Source organism: Chiloscyllium plagiosum, unplaced genomic scaffold (assembly GCF_037043375.1).
Source record: "Chiloscyllium plagiosum isolate Xiang-an unplaced genomic scaffold, Cpla_swu_hap1 HiC_scaffold_20, whole genome shotgun sequence".
In the NCBI taxonomy this organism is placed as follows: Eukaryota; Metazoa; Chordata; class Chondrichthyes; order Orectolobiformes; family Hemiscylliidae; genus Chiloscyllium; species Chiloscyllium plagiosum.
In genome coordinates this window covers 47671831-47689467 of record NW_028270158.1, presented here as the reverse complement: position 1 = coordinate 47689467, position 17637 = coordinate 47671831, and the positions used below count along the sequence as shown (strand labels likewise).

Below are 17637 nucleotides of genomic sequence, written 5' to 3'. Positions count from 1 at the left end.
TCTCCTCCAAAACCTATTTGCCTAAAGGGTCTGCAAGTATCTCTGTTTTCAGTTATAGTCTGAGCAGGAGACATCCATTGACTAACAGGATTCTTGCACTCTCACCTGAGCCGTGTGAACAGATACAAGGTCATTTTTTTAAAAAACTGTTAAAAGGACAAACATGTAGTTGTTGCCAGTGAGGTCAATTATCAAGCTATACAGAGATAACATGAGATGAAACTTCATACATTACTACAGTGCAAGCTCTACCAAATGGTTTTGTTAATTAGAAGCACAAATACAAAATTAAGCATCCCTTGATAAACAATTATTGTCTTAGACTTTGGGGAATCTATTCCATGTTTGCCCCCTTTTGCAAGTGTATTCATGCTCCAAGTAACCAAAAGGGTCATTTAATTATTTAGTTATTCCTGATTTTAGAGGCTGAAAGATAAGTACCATAGGTTGAAAAAACTAAAAAGGGAAAACCATATTAATTAGCAGCGATTGTTTGTTTTAAAATCCTGAAGACCGTTGAAGGGAGGAAAGACTCAAGAAGATTAGCATTTTTGAAATTCTATGGTTGAGGGTGGGGGAGGGGGAGCAGCAAGTTGAAGTGTAAGATTGTGGTACATCCAAAAGTGAAAGTGTATTAGGCTAGAAAAAACAAGATAAAAACATCATGAGCAATGACCATAAGTAATATAATTTTACTTTATTCTGGCAAATAAATTCCAACTCCCGTGCTACTTTCCATTATTGCTGCAACAGTAAACTAATTTTCAATTTCCTGATGCTGAAAATTTGTAGAATATGAAGAAACTTGAAGCCAAATACTATAAAATTGAGATCAAGCAAACCCAAACATTTGCACGTGCAGATGCGCCAAATTAACAACACACATAGATAGCTGTAGTAATACTGAGATACTGTGGGTGAGTTTGTGCTTTCATTTGGTCAATCCAGCAGCAGCAGCAGCAGCAGGTTTAGGACTTGAGAGGCAAAATAAAGGGAAGAATTCACAAAAAGCAAAAACTAATGCAACAGCTGTAACCTAAAAGACCTCAGAGTTAAACCTCAGACAATTGCCTAAACCATTAACAGCTTAAAGACTACTCAACTGCTTAAGGCTATTTCAAAAGTAAATGGGTGTGCTGTGGAGAATACAAGAAAGTGCTGAATACCTTCTGAATTTTTCTGAACTAAAGATTACACCATCAGGCGCACATCTTTTAATTTACACAACCCACTCACTGCCTCATTTTAAGCTTCTGGGATTCAACTGTTTAATAGTTTAATAACACTTTAAAAGTTGGAGCCAAATCAATCTCACGTTGAACCAGGGGATGTTTGTTTTTAGGCTTTTATTAAGACATTGTGACAGGTATATTATATGAAGAAAATATCAATGCAAAAAGCCTGTGCTACAAAATAAAGAGCCTTTCAACTTGTCTATTAAGTGTCTTGCAAGCACAAAGTCTTAGTAGACATGGACACAGGCTGGAAACATGCCTGAAATGTTGTAGTTCTTGATTTGCAAACCCGTATTTGAAGGTAACGAGGCTCAATGGCAGTAGCAGAGTATCACCATAAACACACAGAACTGAAGACAAGTCATATTGGACTCAAAGTATTGACTGTTTCTCTCTCCCTACAGCCATTTTCAGAGTTGCTGAGTTTCTCCAGCCCTGTCTGTTTTTAAATCACAGTATTACGTGCGCAATAAGCACAACTTTGTTGAAATTGAAAAGTGATATTGGTAACACATACATTTGCAAGTTCAAATAAAATTCTTCTATCCACCATTTTCATCTAAAAGTGCTTAGGTAGTGCAAAGGGGTTTCATATGATCAATTAGACCTTGTTAAATCTTAACTACATTTACTGGCTAATATTGTATTTATACCATTCGATTGTATTATCACAACTAGCCCCAACCATCAATTTCCTGCGATCTGAATGAGACATTAAATTTTTAACTTATTATAGCGATTCTCATCATACATGGATCTAAAAACAAATTATACCATAGGATGAATGAGTTAATGAGCAGACTATTTTGTGCTGGAGATGACAGAGGGAGTAGTGAATTGCTACAGAAGACTACTGTCATTTTGTTTTAAGATTGTTTAATAGCTGGAGAATGTGCAGTATGATCTTATTTAAGGAAGGATGAAAACACATTGAAAGCAGTTCAGAGAAACTTTACGAGACTAATACCTGGATAGGTGGATCTGTCTTATGAGGAAATGTTGGACAGGTTAGACTTGAATGAAATACATAAGATCCTAAGGCATGGTAGATATGGAGAAGACATTTCTGTTTATGGGAAAAACCGAGAACTGGGGGTCACCCATTGTAACAGAGACGAGGTAATTTGTTTTCGTTGAAGGTCCTGTACTTTGCTGAAAGCAGAGACTTTGATTATTTTTTAGAGGTGAATAGGTTCTTGCTAAGGGTAAAATGTTCTCTTGGGTAGGTGGGTATATACAATCAGAATAGCCATGATTAATAAATGGCAGGGCAGTCTTGAGAGGCTGAATAGCCTGCTCCTGCTTCTTGTTCCTGTGAAATCTGACATACATTGTTTTAGTGAACCTGATTTCCAGTTAATGACATTTAGTTAATGATCTGTCTTGAACCATTTGGCAACTATGCTAAATCCACAACTAAACTAATTGGACTTTTAACAAACTCTTGAAAATGGCAGGATTAATTCATTCTTCATGTTTTTGACATGGTTCTGGGTCTTGATTTGTCATGGGAAACTTGCAAACTTGTTGAAACATTGTAGGATCGTTATAAGTACAACTGGAAAAAAATCCCTGGACTTGGTTGAAAGGACAGGTATGATGGTTTTAATTTTGTAAACATTACATCCAAAGAAAGAGTGAGTATTTTTTATCTCCCTTTTGTTTCAGCTGTCGAGATTAGTTAGGGCTCCACCATTTGATCTGCTGGTTCAGGACAGAACAAATACCCATCCCAGATGACAATAGCTTGCATAGCTCTTTAATTTTGATCACGTTATTTCTTCTGTAAGGCTAATTGTCCTTTAAATTACATCACATTAGTGTTGCTGATCCTGAATTCAGTCAGAACTACAGTATCAATGCAAAGAATTTGGACTGAATGGGGGTTGTGAAGAGGTGTGGTGCTGTTATTAGGTTTGCATTTAGTGCCACATCTCAGTTTTTCAGGCTGCTGTCAAATTGCAGACAGGCCAAGATTCTGATGAAAGATCGCAGACCCAAAATATTAAATTTGTTTTGCACTCCACTGTTGCTGCCGGATCGCAATTGTTGTATTGGTTTTGTCTTTATTTCAATATTTGCAGATTAGCATTACTTTTCCATTGCTGAACTATCTAAATCTCCAGCATCTGCAGACCTCACTTTCTCCTATCTAAATCTTTCACATTGGAAGGAGAGAACAAACTTGAATCACTAATAGAACTTGAAAGCAACTACATATTCAAAAGTGCAGCCTTGGTTCTTTGAATTAAATGTAAATGGCCGTAGGAGAGAGCATCATCTATTGCAAAGGGAAGTTAATGTAAATGTGTCATAGCACCCATCTAGGGATTGTTCTATATTCACCTTTGTTGGTTTTCTGTTTCTTTGTCCATGCTGTCTGGTCCTGTTGGTGCCTTAGATGAATCCTGTCACTGTGGCAGAATTCATCTAAGGTACCAACTGTAGGTGTTCTTTGTTTGTTTATCACAATAGAAGTGATTTGCCTTTTGAAGTTTTCCTTCTCACACTGAACTAGAGTTTTGTCATGCTAAGAACATTACCATTATCACCTATTTTTGTCATCCAGAGAGGTGACTTTCCAGCAAGGGTTTCAGCCATAAAAATATTTCAATGTGTGAGTGTGTGTATATGTCTACTAATGACAAATGAAGCTTTTTTCTGTTCCTTGCTGAGAGATTCACCAGTGATTCTATAGGCCATAAAGATAGAACAATGTTTGCAGAGGACTAATCCAATAAAATAGCAGAATACCTTTTAATAGCTTTAAACTGAATTCTGCAGCTCTACATATCTCTATATTTTAAAATATGTTTTGAGAGTGACTTTACATATCTGCACTGCCAGCTTGAAAGCAACATATCAGAAATCCAAGCATGTGCTACTGAATGATTTTGTTTCCACTATTGAAAATAATTTTATTTTATTTATATTATTATCTTTATATTTTATAAAGTCTTTTATTTATATATTGTCTTTAGTTAGATATCATCATCCAAGCTAAAGAACAGGCAATAATTTTCCAAAATATGTCTGGATTAGATTTTCCTAAAATCTTGAAGATATTTCTATTGAACAGGAATACAGTAATGATAGACTAAAGTTGTACACAGGCACAGGAAAGAGTCTCTTAGTTCTCTCGTAGTGTTTTATGAGGAGCTGCTAAATGGGCAAAAAGAATTAAAATTATTCATTGGATGTATGTAATCCTAGATTTATTGTCCAGCCCATAGTGATTGTATAACTTTGTGATTAACTGGACTGTTTTGAGCAATACAGTCTACCAAATCCAGTAGACATGCACTTAAACAGTATTGATTGGGGATAAAGGGTTTCCTTCTGCAAACAGTAATAGAAGGCCTTTTGGTTTTTTTATGATGCCTCAGAATCTTTCAATGTAACTTTTCTGCTTTAATTATGAATGCTAAATGGAAGTCAAATTTTTCACCTTTGGGTAGTGTGATTATCGCCTGCTAATTCATTATCAGAATCATTATAGTGGCAATAACTTGCATTCACATAATTCCATTGATATAGTAAAGTATCCCAGGAGGCTGAGGAGATGGGAACTGGAATGATGTGTGTATGCTCCGCAGTTAATTTATTGGAGGGAATTATTGATATTCACAATCTAGACGTCTTCTGAAATATAAACTTTTTGTCAGCTCAAACTTTTTTAGCTGGAGGAATTCAGCAGGTCTGGCAGCATAGAGTCATAGTCATAGAGATGTACAACATGGAAACAGATCCTTCAGTCCATCTTGTTCATGCTGACCAGATATTCCAACCTAATCTAGTCCCATTTGCCAGCACTTGGCCCATATCCCTCTAAACCCTTAATATTCATATACCCATCCAGATGCGTTTTAAATGTTGTAATTGTACCAGCCTCCACCACTTCCTCTGGCAGCTCATTCCATACATGCACTGCCCTCTGCATGAAACAGTTGCCCCTTGGGTCCCTTTTACATCCTTTCCTCCTCACCCGAAACCTATGCTCTCTAGTTCTGGACCCCAACCTACCCCAGGGAAAAAGCATTGTCTATTTATCCTATTCGTGCCCCTCTTGATTTTATAAACCTCTGAGGTCACCCCTTAGCCTCTGATGCTCCAGGGAAACAACCCCAGCATATTCAGCCTCTCCCTATGTTCCAAATCTTCCAAACCTGGCAAAATCCTTGTAAATCTTTTCTGAACCTTTTCAAGTTTCACAACATTCTTCCGATAGGAAGGAGAACAGAATTGCACGCAATATTCCAAAAATGGCCTAACCAATGTCCTGTACAACTTCAACATGACCTCCCAACTCCTGTACTCAATACTCTGACCAATAAAGGAAAGTATACCAAATGCCTTCATTATCCTATCTATGTGCAACTCGTATTTACAAGGAGCTATGAACCTGCACTCCAAGGTCTCTTTGTTCAGCAACACTCCCTAGGACCTTACCATTAAGTGTATAAGTCGTGCTAAGATTTGTGTTCCCAAAATGCAGCACCTCGCATTTATCTAAATTAAACTCCATCTGCCATTTCTCAGCCCATTGGCCCATCTGATCAAGATCCCACTGTAATCTGAGGTAACCTTCTTCATTGTCCACTACACCTCCAATTTTGGTGTCATCTGCAAACTTACAAACTATACCTCTTATACTCACATCCCAATCATTTATATAAATGACAAAAAGAAGTGGACCTCATAGAGATGTATAGCACGGAAACAGACCCTTCAGTGCAACTCGTCCATGCTGACCAGATATCCTAACCTAATCTAGTCCAATTTACCAGCACTTGGCCCATATCCCTCCAAACCCTTCTTACTCATATACCCACCAGATGCCTTTTAAATGCTGTAATTGTACCAGCTTCCACCACTTCCTCTAGCAGTTCATTCCACACACGCACCACTCTCTCTGTGTGAAAAAGCTGCCCCATCGGAGGGTCGGTGTGGACTTGTTGGGCCAAAGGGCCTGTTTCCACACTGTAAGTAATCTAATCTAATCTAATCTCCTACTAGATTTTCCCACCCCAGGGAAAAGAGCTTGTCCATTTATCCTATCCATGCCCTTGATAATTATATAAACCTCTATAAGGTAACGCCTCACTTTCCGACACTCCAGGGAAAATAGCCCTGCTCTATTCAGCCTCTCACTATAGCTAAAATCCTCCAATCCTGGCAACATCCTTGTAAATCTTTTCTGAATCCTTTCAAGTTTCACAACATACTTCCAATAGGAAGGAGACCAATAAAGGAAAGCATACCAAATGCCTTCTTCACTATCCTATCTACCTGCAATTCTACTTTCAAGGAGATATGAAGCTGCACTCCAAGGTCTCTTTGTTCAGCAACACTCCCTAAGACCTTATCATTAAGTATATATGTCCTGGTTTGATTTGCTTTTCCAAAATGCAGCACCTCATATTTATCTAAATTATCTCCTGAGCCCAATGGCCCATCTCCTATGTTCACATCCAAATCATTTATATAAATGATGAAAAGCATTGGACCCAGCATCGCTCCTTGTGGCATACCACAGGTCACAGGCCTCCAGTCTGAAAAGCAACCCTCCACCACCATCCTCTGTCTTCTACCTTTGAGCCAGTTCTGTATCCAGATGGCTAGTTCTCCATGTATTTTATGAAATCTCACCTTGCTAACGAGTCTCCCATGGGGAACGCCTTACTGAAGTCCATATAGATTATGTTGACTGCTCTGCTGTCATCAATCCTTTTTGTTCTTCAAAAAATTAAATCAAGTTTGTGAGACATGATTTCCCACGCACAAAGCCATGCTGACTATCCTTAATCAGTCCTTGCCTTTCCAAATACATGTAAATCCTGTCCCTCAGGATTCCCTCCAACGTCTTGCCCACCACCGATGTCAGGTTCACCGGTATATAGTTCCCTGGCTTTTCCTTACCACCTTTCTTAAATAGTGGCACCATATTTACCACATCAACCTCCTGTCTTCTGGCACCTCACCTGTGACTATTGATGATACAAATATCTCAGAAAAGGGTCCAGTAATCACTTCCCTAGCTTCACACAGAGTTCTAGGGTACACCTGATCAGGTCCTGGGGATTTATCCACTTATGCTTTTGAAGACATCCAGCACTTCTTCCTCTGTAATATGGACATTTTTCAACATGTCACCATCTATTTTCCTACAGTCTATATCTTCCATGTCCTTCTCCACAGTAAACATTGATGCAAGATACTCATTTAGTATCTCCCCCTTCTCCTTCGGCTCCACACATAAGCTGCCTTGCTGATCTTTGAAGGCCCCAATTCTCTCCCTAGTTACCCTTTTGTCCTTAATTTATTTATAAAATCCCTTTGGCTTCTCCTTAACCCTATTTTCCAAAGCTGTCTCATGTCTCCTTTTTGCCCTCCTGATTTCCCTCTTAAGGATACTCCTACTGTGTTTATACTTTTCTAAGGATTCATTCAATCTCTTCTGTCTATACCTGATGTATGCTTCCTTCTTTTTCTTAACCAAACCTCAATTTCTATAGTCATCCACCATTCCCTATACCTACCAGCCTTTCCTTTCACCCTAACAGGAATATACTGTCTCTTTTCTCTTGTTATCTCATTTCTGACGGCTTCCCATTTTCCAGCTGTCCCTGTACCTGCGAACATCTGCCCCCAGTTCTTGCCTAATATCGTCAAAATTAACCTTCGTCCAATGTAGAACTTCATCTTTTAGATCTGGTCTCTCCTTTTCCATCACTATTTTAAATCTAATAGAATTATGGTCTGCTGGCCCTAAAGTGCTCCCCCACTGCCTTATTTCCCAAGAGTAGGTCAAGTTTTGCACCTTCTCTAGTAGGTACATCCATGTAGTGAATCAGAAAATTTTCCTGTACACACTTAACAAATTCCTCTCCATCTAAACCCGTAACACTATGCCAGTTCCAGTCTGAGTTTGGAAAATTAAAATCCCCTACCATAACCGTGGGCGGCACGGTGGCACAGTGGTTAGCACTGCTGCCTCACAGCGCCAGAAACCCGGGTTCAATTCCCGCCTCAGGCGACTGACTGTGTGGAGTTTGCACATTCTCACCGTGTCTGCATGGGTTTCCTCCCACAGTCCAAAAATGTGCAGGTTAGGTGAATTGGCCACGCTAAATTGCCCGTAGTGTTAGGTACAGCGGTAAATGTAGGGGAATGGGTCTGGGTGGGTGCGCTTCGGCGGGTTGGTGTGGATTTGTTCGGCCGAAGGGCCTGTTTCCACACCGTAAGTAATCTAATCTAATCATAACCATCCTATTATTCTTACGGATAACTGAAATCTCTTTACAAATTTGTTTCTCAATTTCCCTCTTGACTATTAGGGGGTTCTGTAATACAATCCCAATAAGGTGATCATCCCTTTCTTATTTCTCAGTTCCACACAAATAACTTCCCTGGACATATTCCCAGGAATATCCTCTGTCAGTATAGCAGTAATGCTGCCTTCTGGAACATTAAGCTACCAGTCCTGACCATCTCTGGGCTAAGTTTCTGTGATTGCAATGATATCCCAGTCCCATGTTCCTAACCATGCCCTGAGTTAATTTGCCTGACTTGTTAGGCTTCTTGCATTGAAGTAAATGCAGTTTAATTTATCAGTCCTACCTTGTTCTCTGCTTTGTTCCTGTCTGTCTTGACTGTTTGACTCGCTCCCTTTCCCAACGAAACCAGTCTCAGATTGATGTCTTTCCTCACTATTTTCCTGAGTCCCACTCCCCCACCTTACTAGTTTAAATTATCCCGAGGAGTTCTAGCAAATCTCCCTGCCAATATATTAGTCCACTTCCAATTCAAGTTCAATCCGTCCTCCTTGCGCAGATCGCTTCTACCATATAAGAGATTCCAATGTTCCAAAAATGTAAACCCTTCTCCCCTGCGCCAGTTCCTCAGTCATGCATTCATCTGCTCTATCCTCCTATTCTTACCCTCACTAGCTCATAGCACTGGGAGTAATCCAGATATTACTACCCTCAAGGACCTTTTTTTTAAATTCCTGCCTAACTTTCTATATTCTCCCTTCAGAATCTCAACCTTTTCCCTTTCTATGCCATTAGCTCCAATGTGTACAATGGCTTCCTGCTGGTCTCTCTCCCCTTTGAGAACATTCTGCACCTTCTCTGTGACATCCTTGATCCTGCAACCAGGGAGGCAACACACATTCTGATTTTTCACTGTTGGCCGCAGAAACGTCTGTCTGTGCCTCTGACTAGAAAGTCCCCTATTACAGTTGATTGCTTGGAACACAACATACTCCTCATTACTTTGGAGTCAGTCTCGATAGCAAAAACTTGGATGTATGTGCTACATGCCCCTGAGAGTCCATCACCCCATAAATTTTCCAAAATAGCAAGCTTGTTTGAAATGGGAATAACCACAGAAAACTCCTGCACTATCTGTGTACCCCTCCTACCTTTTCTGTAGTTAACCCATCTATCTGATTTTATCTGTAGCTTTTCTGCCTTCCTATAACTGCCATCCATCATATTCCCTAGCTCTTGTAAATTCCTCTCAATGCCACTCAAATCAATCCATGTGATCTGATAGGATTTGCAACCAAAGACACTTCCTGCAGACATAATCATCAGTAACATGGAAATTCTCTCTAAACCTCCACATCCAACAGGAAGAGCACATCACTCTACTAAAGGCCAACTTTCCTTCTTCACAATCTACAGACCCAGAAGATAGCACTATCCTTTTGCTCTAAAAAAGTGTTCCTTTAATTCTCGTCGTTTATATTTTTAAAATATAATCAAGAGACAGATCTCCCTAAAACATATAATCAAGAAAGGACCCACTCTACTCACTATTGGAGACTTACAACAAAGCTTAAAAGCTATGCATGTATCTGTTCCTATGCTGTGAGCTCTCCCACACAGATTCTTACAAGGTCAGCTGTGAATTTCGCTGTTTGTTAATTATTTTCTAGATACACTCCAATGTCCAGAGATACATGAACTCAAACAGCAAAGGAAGTAACTGTGCAGATTAACTGCTGTGTCAGTTAGCAGTGTAGGTTTCTTTTTCTCTCTCCCTCACTGACCATGTGGTTGCAGCCTTTTGTCTGTCTTTCTCCTTTTTTAAAAGTGCTGTTGTTTTGATCTTTTTCCCCCAAAGTTCCCAAACAAAGCAACAGCATATAAAACAGTAGTTACTGCTCCTCGGATTGAAGGAAATCACCTCCAATGACGGAAATACCTCAAAAAAGGAGCAGCTCTTACAGCCACAATTTTATCCCATCCTCCATCTTGGATTGTGAATTGCACTTGCTGACTAATACCTGTGTGAGAATACAAACTGATCTTATTTTATAATTTGCAGATCATGAAAAGCTGTCTGCTTTGAACAGGTAGAAATTTAGTGTTGATGCAGAGAAGAGGCCCAGTGGAATAGCATTTAAAGGTTTATATCAAATGCACTGTCTAAATTTTGCTTTACAGTGTTGCTCTGTTTTTTGCATTTACAATTTTTTATGACTTAAAACTGAACTTATACATTTGACTGTAGATTTTAATCTATTCTTATTCACACAATGCTTAGTGCTTTGGAAAACTTTATTGTAAAGCTGCTTTAAGTGCTAGATTAACACAGTTGACTAGAAGAGGTTAATGACTGCATTCAAACAGTAGACATATTCCACTATTGGAGGGAAGTGCTGCATTGATTGATTTTTCATTGGGATACTGTTGTAGGTAATACTATTTATTTTCCGTACTTTCATCTCAGTAACCCTAAATCCAATATTGTATTTGTTGTTCCTACAGTTTGCCCATGGAAACACAAGATAATTTATGTAATGTACCTTATATTTAAAAACAGAACAAAACTATGTTGGAAATATTGAATCCATAATAGTGAATGTTTTAATTCCCATGAACTGAATTCATTCTCTTCATTATATCATGTAGTAACTATAGGATAAGGCTATTAACATACCTTTTGTTGATTTACAGGTTGCAAAAGTGGAGTATATAAGGCGCAAGCCCAGATTAAAGGAGGTTATAGTGAGGTTAGAAGAGCACCTGGAATGTATGTGCACATTACTACATTCTAATTCAGAATACAGAGAACATGAAGGTACTTGACTGCATCTAAAGTGCTTTGGTTTATCTGTGTTTAGTGTTATTGTGAAAGTGCCTTAGGATGTTTTGCTATGTTAAAGGTGCTTTTTAAAGAGATGTTGTTGTTATTAAACTATTTAGCATTATTAAACAGTACATTTGGCAATATTAAAATATAATTTGCAGTTTCTTCAGCAGATGCATTCTAACATTGTTAAATTCTTACTGATAGAGTTGCTACAATTGGATGACCAGACTACTTAGTTTTTAAGGTCTGTCTTGCAATTGCTAAATTGTAAACCAGATAGTAGGTCTTCATCTTTAGTATGGAGACCTACAAATCATCCCTCATTTGATCATCTTAGCAATAATTTGGAAGTTGAAGCCTTGAAATTGGAATGATATTTTGTGAAATCACTAGCAGACACTAATGTGTTTGTTTGAGTGTTATTAGTATGCTGTTTTATTGAGGACTAAAGTTAAACAGAATCAATATTTTTGAAATAAGTTTTTTGCAGTTATTTTGATCAACCATGTTATGACATTTCCAGAGCAGGTTGATCTTGAATCAAGACCTTCTAGCCCAGAGTAAGAGGTTTTGTAAGAACAAGTTAATGTTTGAAGCATTAAGCTTCTTATTATCCACAAAAGCTGATGCAGGAACAGGACTGGTCGCTTCAGCCAGTTGAGAACTTTTGTCAACCAACTCTTTAATCCCCATTTCCTGGTTCCTGTCCATGTACTTTGATAATCATACTCCCTTTTGATATTACACTGACTTTCAGAGTCACTGTATTTCACATTTTTCTAACTCTAAAGTTTTTTTGATCCAGACCTGCTCTTAGCCAGCTTAGTTCAAGACTTAACCACTGCTAATAGTTAAAAGGCTTATTGAACAAAGTAAGTAAGATAGGAAAGTGATAAAATTGATTTTTAAAAAATTGAACTTCTTAAAATTGAGTTGAATAACTCTGAGCTACTATACACGTGCACTAATTCTCTTGTTGAAATTATTCTTCCTTCCAATAAGTCGAGCCTCCTGCCCCTTCATCAGTTTGAGACTGAACAAAAAGATGGTAACCCTGCATTTAGTGGTCAATGAAGTATGATAAAGCTGCTGAGTTAGTAAGATTGTGATCTGTTTTTGGCTAGAAACAGCTCCAGTACTTGTTTCTATCTGTATAAATTCCAACACAAGTGCATTTTCTTAGGGCCTTTCACCAGCCCAAAGCGCTTTAAAGGAAGAAATAGTGAAAAAATTAAAAAACGGAAGCGTAAAAAGTTAATACTGGCACCTGACAAGGATGTGTTTCCAACATAAAAGCTCTGGGATGCATTCAGGTAGGACCTGCTGTGCTGATAACTGATATCAGCCTGCATAAATCATCAGCAAAATTAATAATCAGATGCTATAATTTAACACAATCACATTCCAGTTTGTAGCACATATCACCTTGAGATTGGGTAGAAATGATTTTTTGATGGGCTTGATTGATTCTGCCTTTGGGGAGTTATGCTTCCTGAAGCTGATCACTGCTGGATGTTTCACACCTTCACTGCTTATTTTACCTTTCACTGATTTGAAGGGCATGCACCTGCACAATCCTAGCCTGACCTTTTCCTGCACTATTGCTGATTGTTGACTGCTTGATTTCTTGTACAAATCTCAATGACTTGCCCTGTGTGAATTGATTTTGTGTGAAACGACTGCATCTTTATAACTTTGTTTGTTTATAAATGCATTTTGTGTTCATGGTTAGATCAAACGAAATATTTTGTCTGAATAAGTAAGGTTCCTCAGTCGTTCTCACCTCACACTACCCTTACTCATTTATTTACTGTTATCTTCTTATTTATGATTCCACTTTTGGCTACTTCAGCCAGGTGGTGGTAGGCCTGTTTACATGAAGGATATAACAGGCAAGTTTCAATCTGTTCCCATTTCCTTCGCGTATGTAAGGGGGCCCTTTGGATAACAGTCAGGTCAGAAATGGAAACGTAAGTTCCTCTCAACACTTTAGCCCAGAAACACAGGAGCAGTTTGTAATGCCGTGCTACTCTGACTAAACTGAGCACTGGCAAGGAAGTTTCAGGGCTATGTGATTTAATACGTTGAACGGTGCCTTTATCCACTGGAGAATTGGGAGTGCTACTGAGCAATCCATATGCGGAAGTGATGATTGTGGACTGAATGGAATGCTCAGTTGCTGAGGCGATGATTACCAAACACCATTTAGTGCCGAGCTTGATAATTGGCTGCTCTGCAAATCTTTGTTTTAAAATAAATCTTGTATCTGTGCAGTGTCGTGCTGCAGTTGCCTTTCCTCCAGTTACTTGATTGGACACTGTTCCTTTAACCATTTACTTCTCAGAGCATTATCATTTTGGACTCCAGTGTCACTAATATTGTGCTATTTTTGATTATAACATCTGAGTCCCAAAAATGTCACCGGTTTTAAGCTGTACCTCACAGTATTCACCCCAACCCAAACTATCCCAAATGTTATTCTGGATCTTGCGTGAGCCAGTCTTAACAGGGCTGATATCTTCTCAGTTTGTCCTTGTATTGGACAGAGGAAATTCAGCAGGATTGTGGTTTTTTTTTGTTATTTATTCCTGGGATATGGGCATTGCTGGCTAGACCAGCATTTGTTGCCCATTCTTAGAGGGGCATTTAAGAATCAACCACGTTTTAGTGTATCGGAAATCATATGTAGATTAGACTAGACCACATAAGGATCATTAGTGAATCAGATGAGTTTTTACAACAATTAGCAGGGGTTACATGATCGCAAACTTCTTCTTCCATGACTTTTATTGAATTCAAGTTTCACTGTCTGTTGTGGTATGATTCAAACCAATGTTCCCTGAACTTGAACCTGATGTTCTTGTTTAATAGTCCAGAGACATTATCACTTTTTCACGACTTCTCCAAGATAGTATTTCGCCCTAAGTCCCCTCTGATTTTTTTCCCTGCATGGACTTCAGAGGTTCCTGGGTGTCAGCAACTGGAAGTCAATATATTGGCACGTCGATAGGTGTGTGCAGACCCTCAGCAACTGCACAGTGTAGTCCCGACCACGAGTCAGGGATTACTGCTTAAAATTATATGTTCAGAACTTGAGCAGGGATAGAATTTGTCTCAACTGAATAGGTCCTTAATGGTGAATTGCTGGCAGCAGTTTGCTTTCTTCTAACTATATACAGCTGAAAGACCTATTTGGAACAGGAGTTGGAAGCAAATTGAGTGGAGATGAACAGTTACACACTCGTGTTGGTTTAATGTTGATATCCGAAAAGCATATATCTGTGCACAATCCTTCAGCTATGTACGTTTGATTGCACAAAAGAAGCTTGCTAATTATATTTTTAAACAAGTGGTTGAAACTTACAACATGATCTGCTGTTAACTGATTGTTCTGTTTGCGATCATCAAATTCCTTTACTACAATGCCTACACATGTGGGCTTGAATGAGTGATTTGCCAAGAAAACATTAGCAAAGACTTTGACATTAAGATGTCACTCTCGATTTAATAAACCACAATGTACACTAGACCCATTTCATACTGTGCTCTAAAAAGGATTGATTGCTTGCTATTTACTTAAGATGCAGTATTGCTGTTATTTATGTTTAATTTTCCTTTTCTTGCAGATGTGAGGTGAAAATAAGCTACATGAGGACTTACAGTGGGGGGCATGCACATACATCTCTTTTGTTACATGCCAAAAGCCTATTGCCAAAGGTGCTTTTTCTCGACTGTTATTTTCCTTTGCCCTCATTAGAACTGTTTTCCCAGCAAATTGAAAATGGACAAAAAAAACTGTCTTAATTCCAAGGCAATCAGGAGGAATATTGTGGAATGAGACTGCTCAGTGAACTGACGGGAGGCATCTTGATGTTTTATATACATTGAAAAAAAAGGCATTCAAATACATGGCAAGAATGTCTAAAATGCTGCTGAAAGGACATGGTTTCAAGTGAATGGAGAACATATAATGAAGAACTTTTAAAAATGGTGCTGTTGATTAATAGGCTGTGTCTCCGTAAAGCCTCAATGGGACTTAACACAAATGAGAGGCACGGACCATTTGAGAAGCCTCTGCCAGTACTTTCTTTTCCAGAGCTTATCCACAAGACTGTGGGGCAATCTTGCACATTGTTCTTGTTTTAATATGAACTACGCAGTTCCTTCAGAGGGGATCGGGTGGGGAGCCTTGAAGACGGATGTTGAGTTTATTCTCGCACCATTGAGTGTATATTAAGCTTGCTTCTACTGTATTCTTTTTAATGTTTTATTATTCTGTGGACTACTTGTATATTTTATTGCATTTAGGAGACTGCAGGTATGACTTTCCAGCATATCATTGATTTATTTTACTGGAAGAATATGATCTTTAACCAAGCTGTTCAGAAAATTGCGTTCTTGTAAAATAAAATCCCAGTCTTTTCAATATGTTCCTTTCTTTCCCCTCCTTTCTAATTTAAAGCATTTTAAGTAAAATTATTTTGCATTAATAAATGATACAAAAAGCTGGAAAATAACATTTATTTCTGGTCTGTACAGTCTGAAAATGTTTTTTTTGCCTGTTAGTAATAGCACATTTTTGTGAATTCCATCTTTTGAAGGAAAAGCATTTTCAAACTTTTATTTCACATGTGTGATTGTCTGAAATGGTCAAGAGTATATATGGCAATGGGAACTATAAAAATATGGACAGTGAGCTCGACAAGAAAACCTGATGTTCTACCAGAAAACCTGATCTTTTTAAAATATGTGGTCACAATAATAATTAAACTTCTGAATATATTCAAGAAAGTAGTGCTGTGATTTCCAAAAAGAGTATTGGTCATTCACTTAATAGGGGCTTCCATTATTCCACTTTGGTCATGCTTTACAATTTATCTTTCCATGTAGGTCATTTCATTGGCTGCTACTGAGCCATAGCCCTAACTTCAAACCATCCCCATTCCTGTTCTGCTAATTTAGCAATAGCAAGGGTATGCTGGCTGTCCACGTCTCCTGTTCTTTTTTATGGACCATTCGACCTAAATGTCTACTGCTCAGCTTTGATTTTGGCAGTTGTACGGTTGTGACACGGAATGAGGCTAGGGATGAACTTAGCTTTGCTGATGTCTTCAATCCTCACACTATCTTGACTTGTTACTATATCACCATTCCTTTACTATTGCTAGGTCACAATCCTGGAACACCCTTCCTAATAGCGTTGTAACTCCATACTTCTCCAGGACTGCAGTGTTTCAAGAAAGCAGTCTAGCACCACTCTATCCAGGATGTTTTGAGATGGACATCGAATATTAACCCAGCCAATAATGCCCGTATCCAATGTATGAATAAAAAAACCTCTTAGACATCATATTCCCTGATGCAGTTAGCACACACAATATGGATACGGTTGTGTAAGTTATTGGAATAATGATTCAGAGGGCAAGATTTCATATTCCATCATAGTAATTTGAGAATTTTAATTCAATCTTGAAAGTCTGCAAATAAAATAATTTAATAAAACTGCCGGATTGTTTTTAGAAACATTCATTAGTTCATGAAGGCCCTTCAGGGAAGTGAAACCTGCTGTCTGGTCTGTTGTGATTGTAGTCCTACAGCATCATCTTTAGCTTTTAACTGGCATTTGAAATGACTTCAGAAGGTGCTCCACCAGCTCCTTTTCAAGCCAGCCATGGATGGGTAATAAATGCCAATCTTGCCAGCAATACCCACACAGAATGTTTTTAAAAATTTGGACTTTGAGGTATTGGAGGCGTTTGCTGCCAAGGGTACTGTAATTAGTAGAACCTAGTATATTAAATAGCTGCTATTTTTTGCATAGTTTGTCATTTATTTCTGTACATCGCAAAAGCCTAATAATTTCTGTTCAAGAATTATAATATTCTGCAGGGCAGAACCTTATATTATTCATATGAATAGTGATTGCTTCTTTGAGTTAAATTTGCCTGTAATTCTAAAGTTTTAATATATCAATGCATGACATTAATCACATTCTTGATTTTTCACATTTGATCTGGAAAATATTCAATATTGTTTCAAATTATGTTTTCAAGCAGCAGAAACCCAAAGTTACTTTTATTAAATGTTATTTATGCCTTTCTGGTAATTTCTTATTGGATGATATTTACCATGGCACTCTTGGGTACCTTGCCAAAGTGGTCATCATTTTGAGCTATTTGACTGAATGCTGCATCATGATAAAGCCCAATTCTAACATTTACCCATTCACACTTCCAGTGATCAATATCAGGGGCCATTTTCTTTAGTGAGTTCCAGCTGAAATAGGCAAGTCTAAAAG

The 17637-nt window shown here is 38.3% G+C and overlaps 1 protein-coding gene across 2 annotated transcripts in view; it reads left to right on the top strand.

Annotated features, from left to right (window-relative positions):
- Positions 1-17255, top strand: part of pdgfaa (platelet-derived growth factor alpha polypeptide a) — a 37839-nt gene extending 20584 nt beyond the window's left edge. Inside the window, exons 5-7 of one of the 2 annotated variants that reach the window (XM_043711349.2) lie at positions 11204-11327; positions 12523-12652; positions 14966-17255. In XM_043711349.2, the coding sequence (XP_043567284.1) occupies positions 11204-11327; positions 12523-12632 (234 nt within the window). In that variant the 3' untranslated portion in view covers positions 12633-12652; positions 14966-17255. The remainder of the gene's footprint in view (positions 1-11203; positions 11328-12522; positions 12653-14965) is intronic. The other variant, XM_043711350.2, reaches the window with a different exon arrangement.
- The last annotated feature ends 382 nt before the right edge of the window (positions 17256-17637 follow it).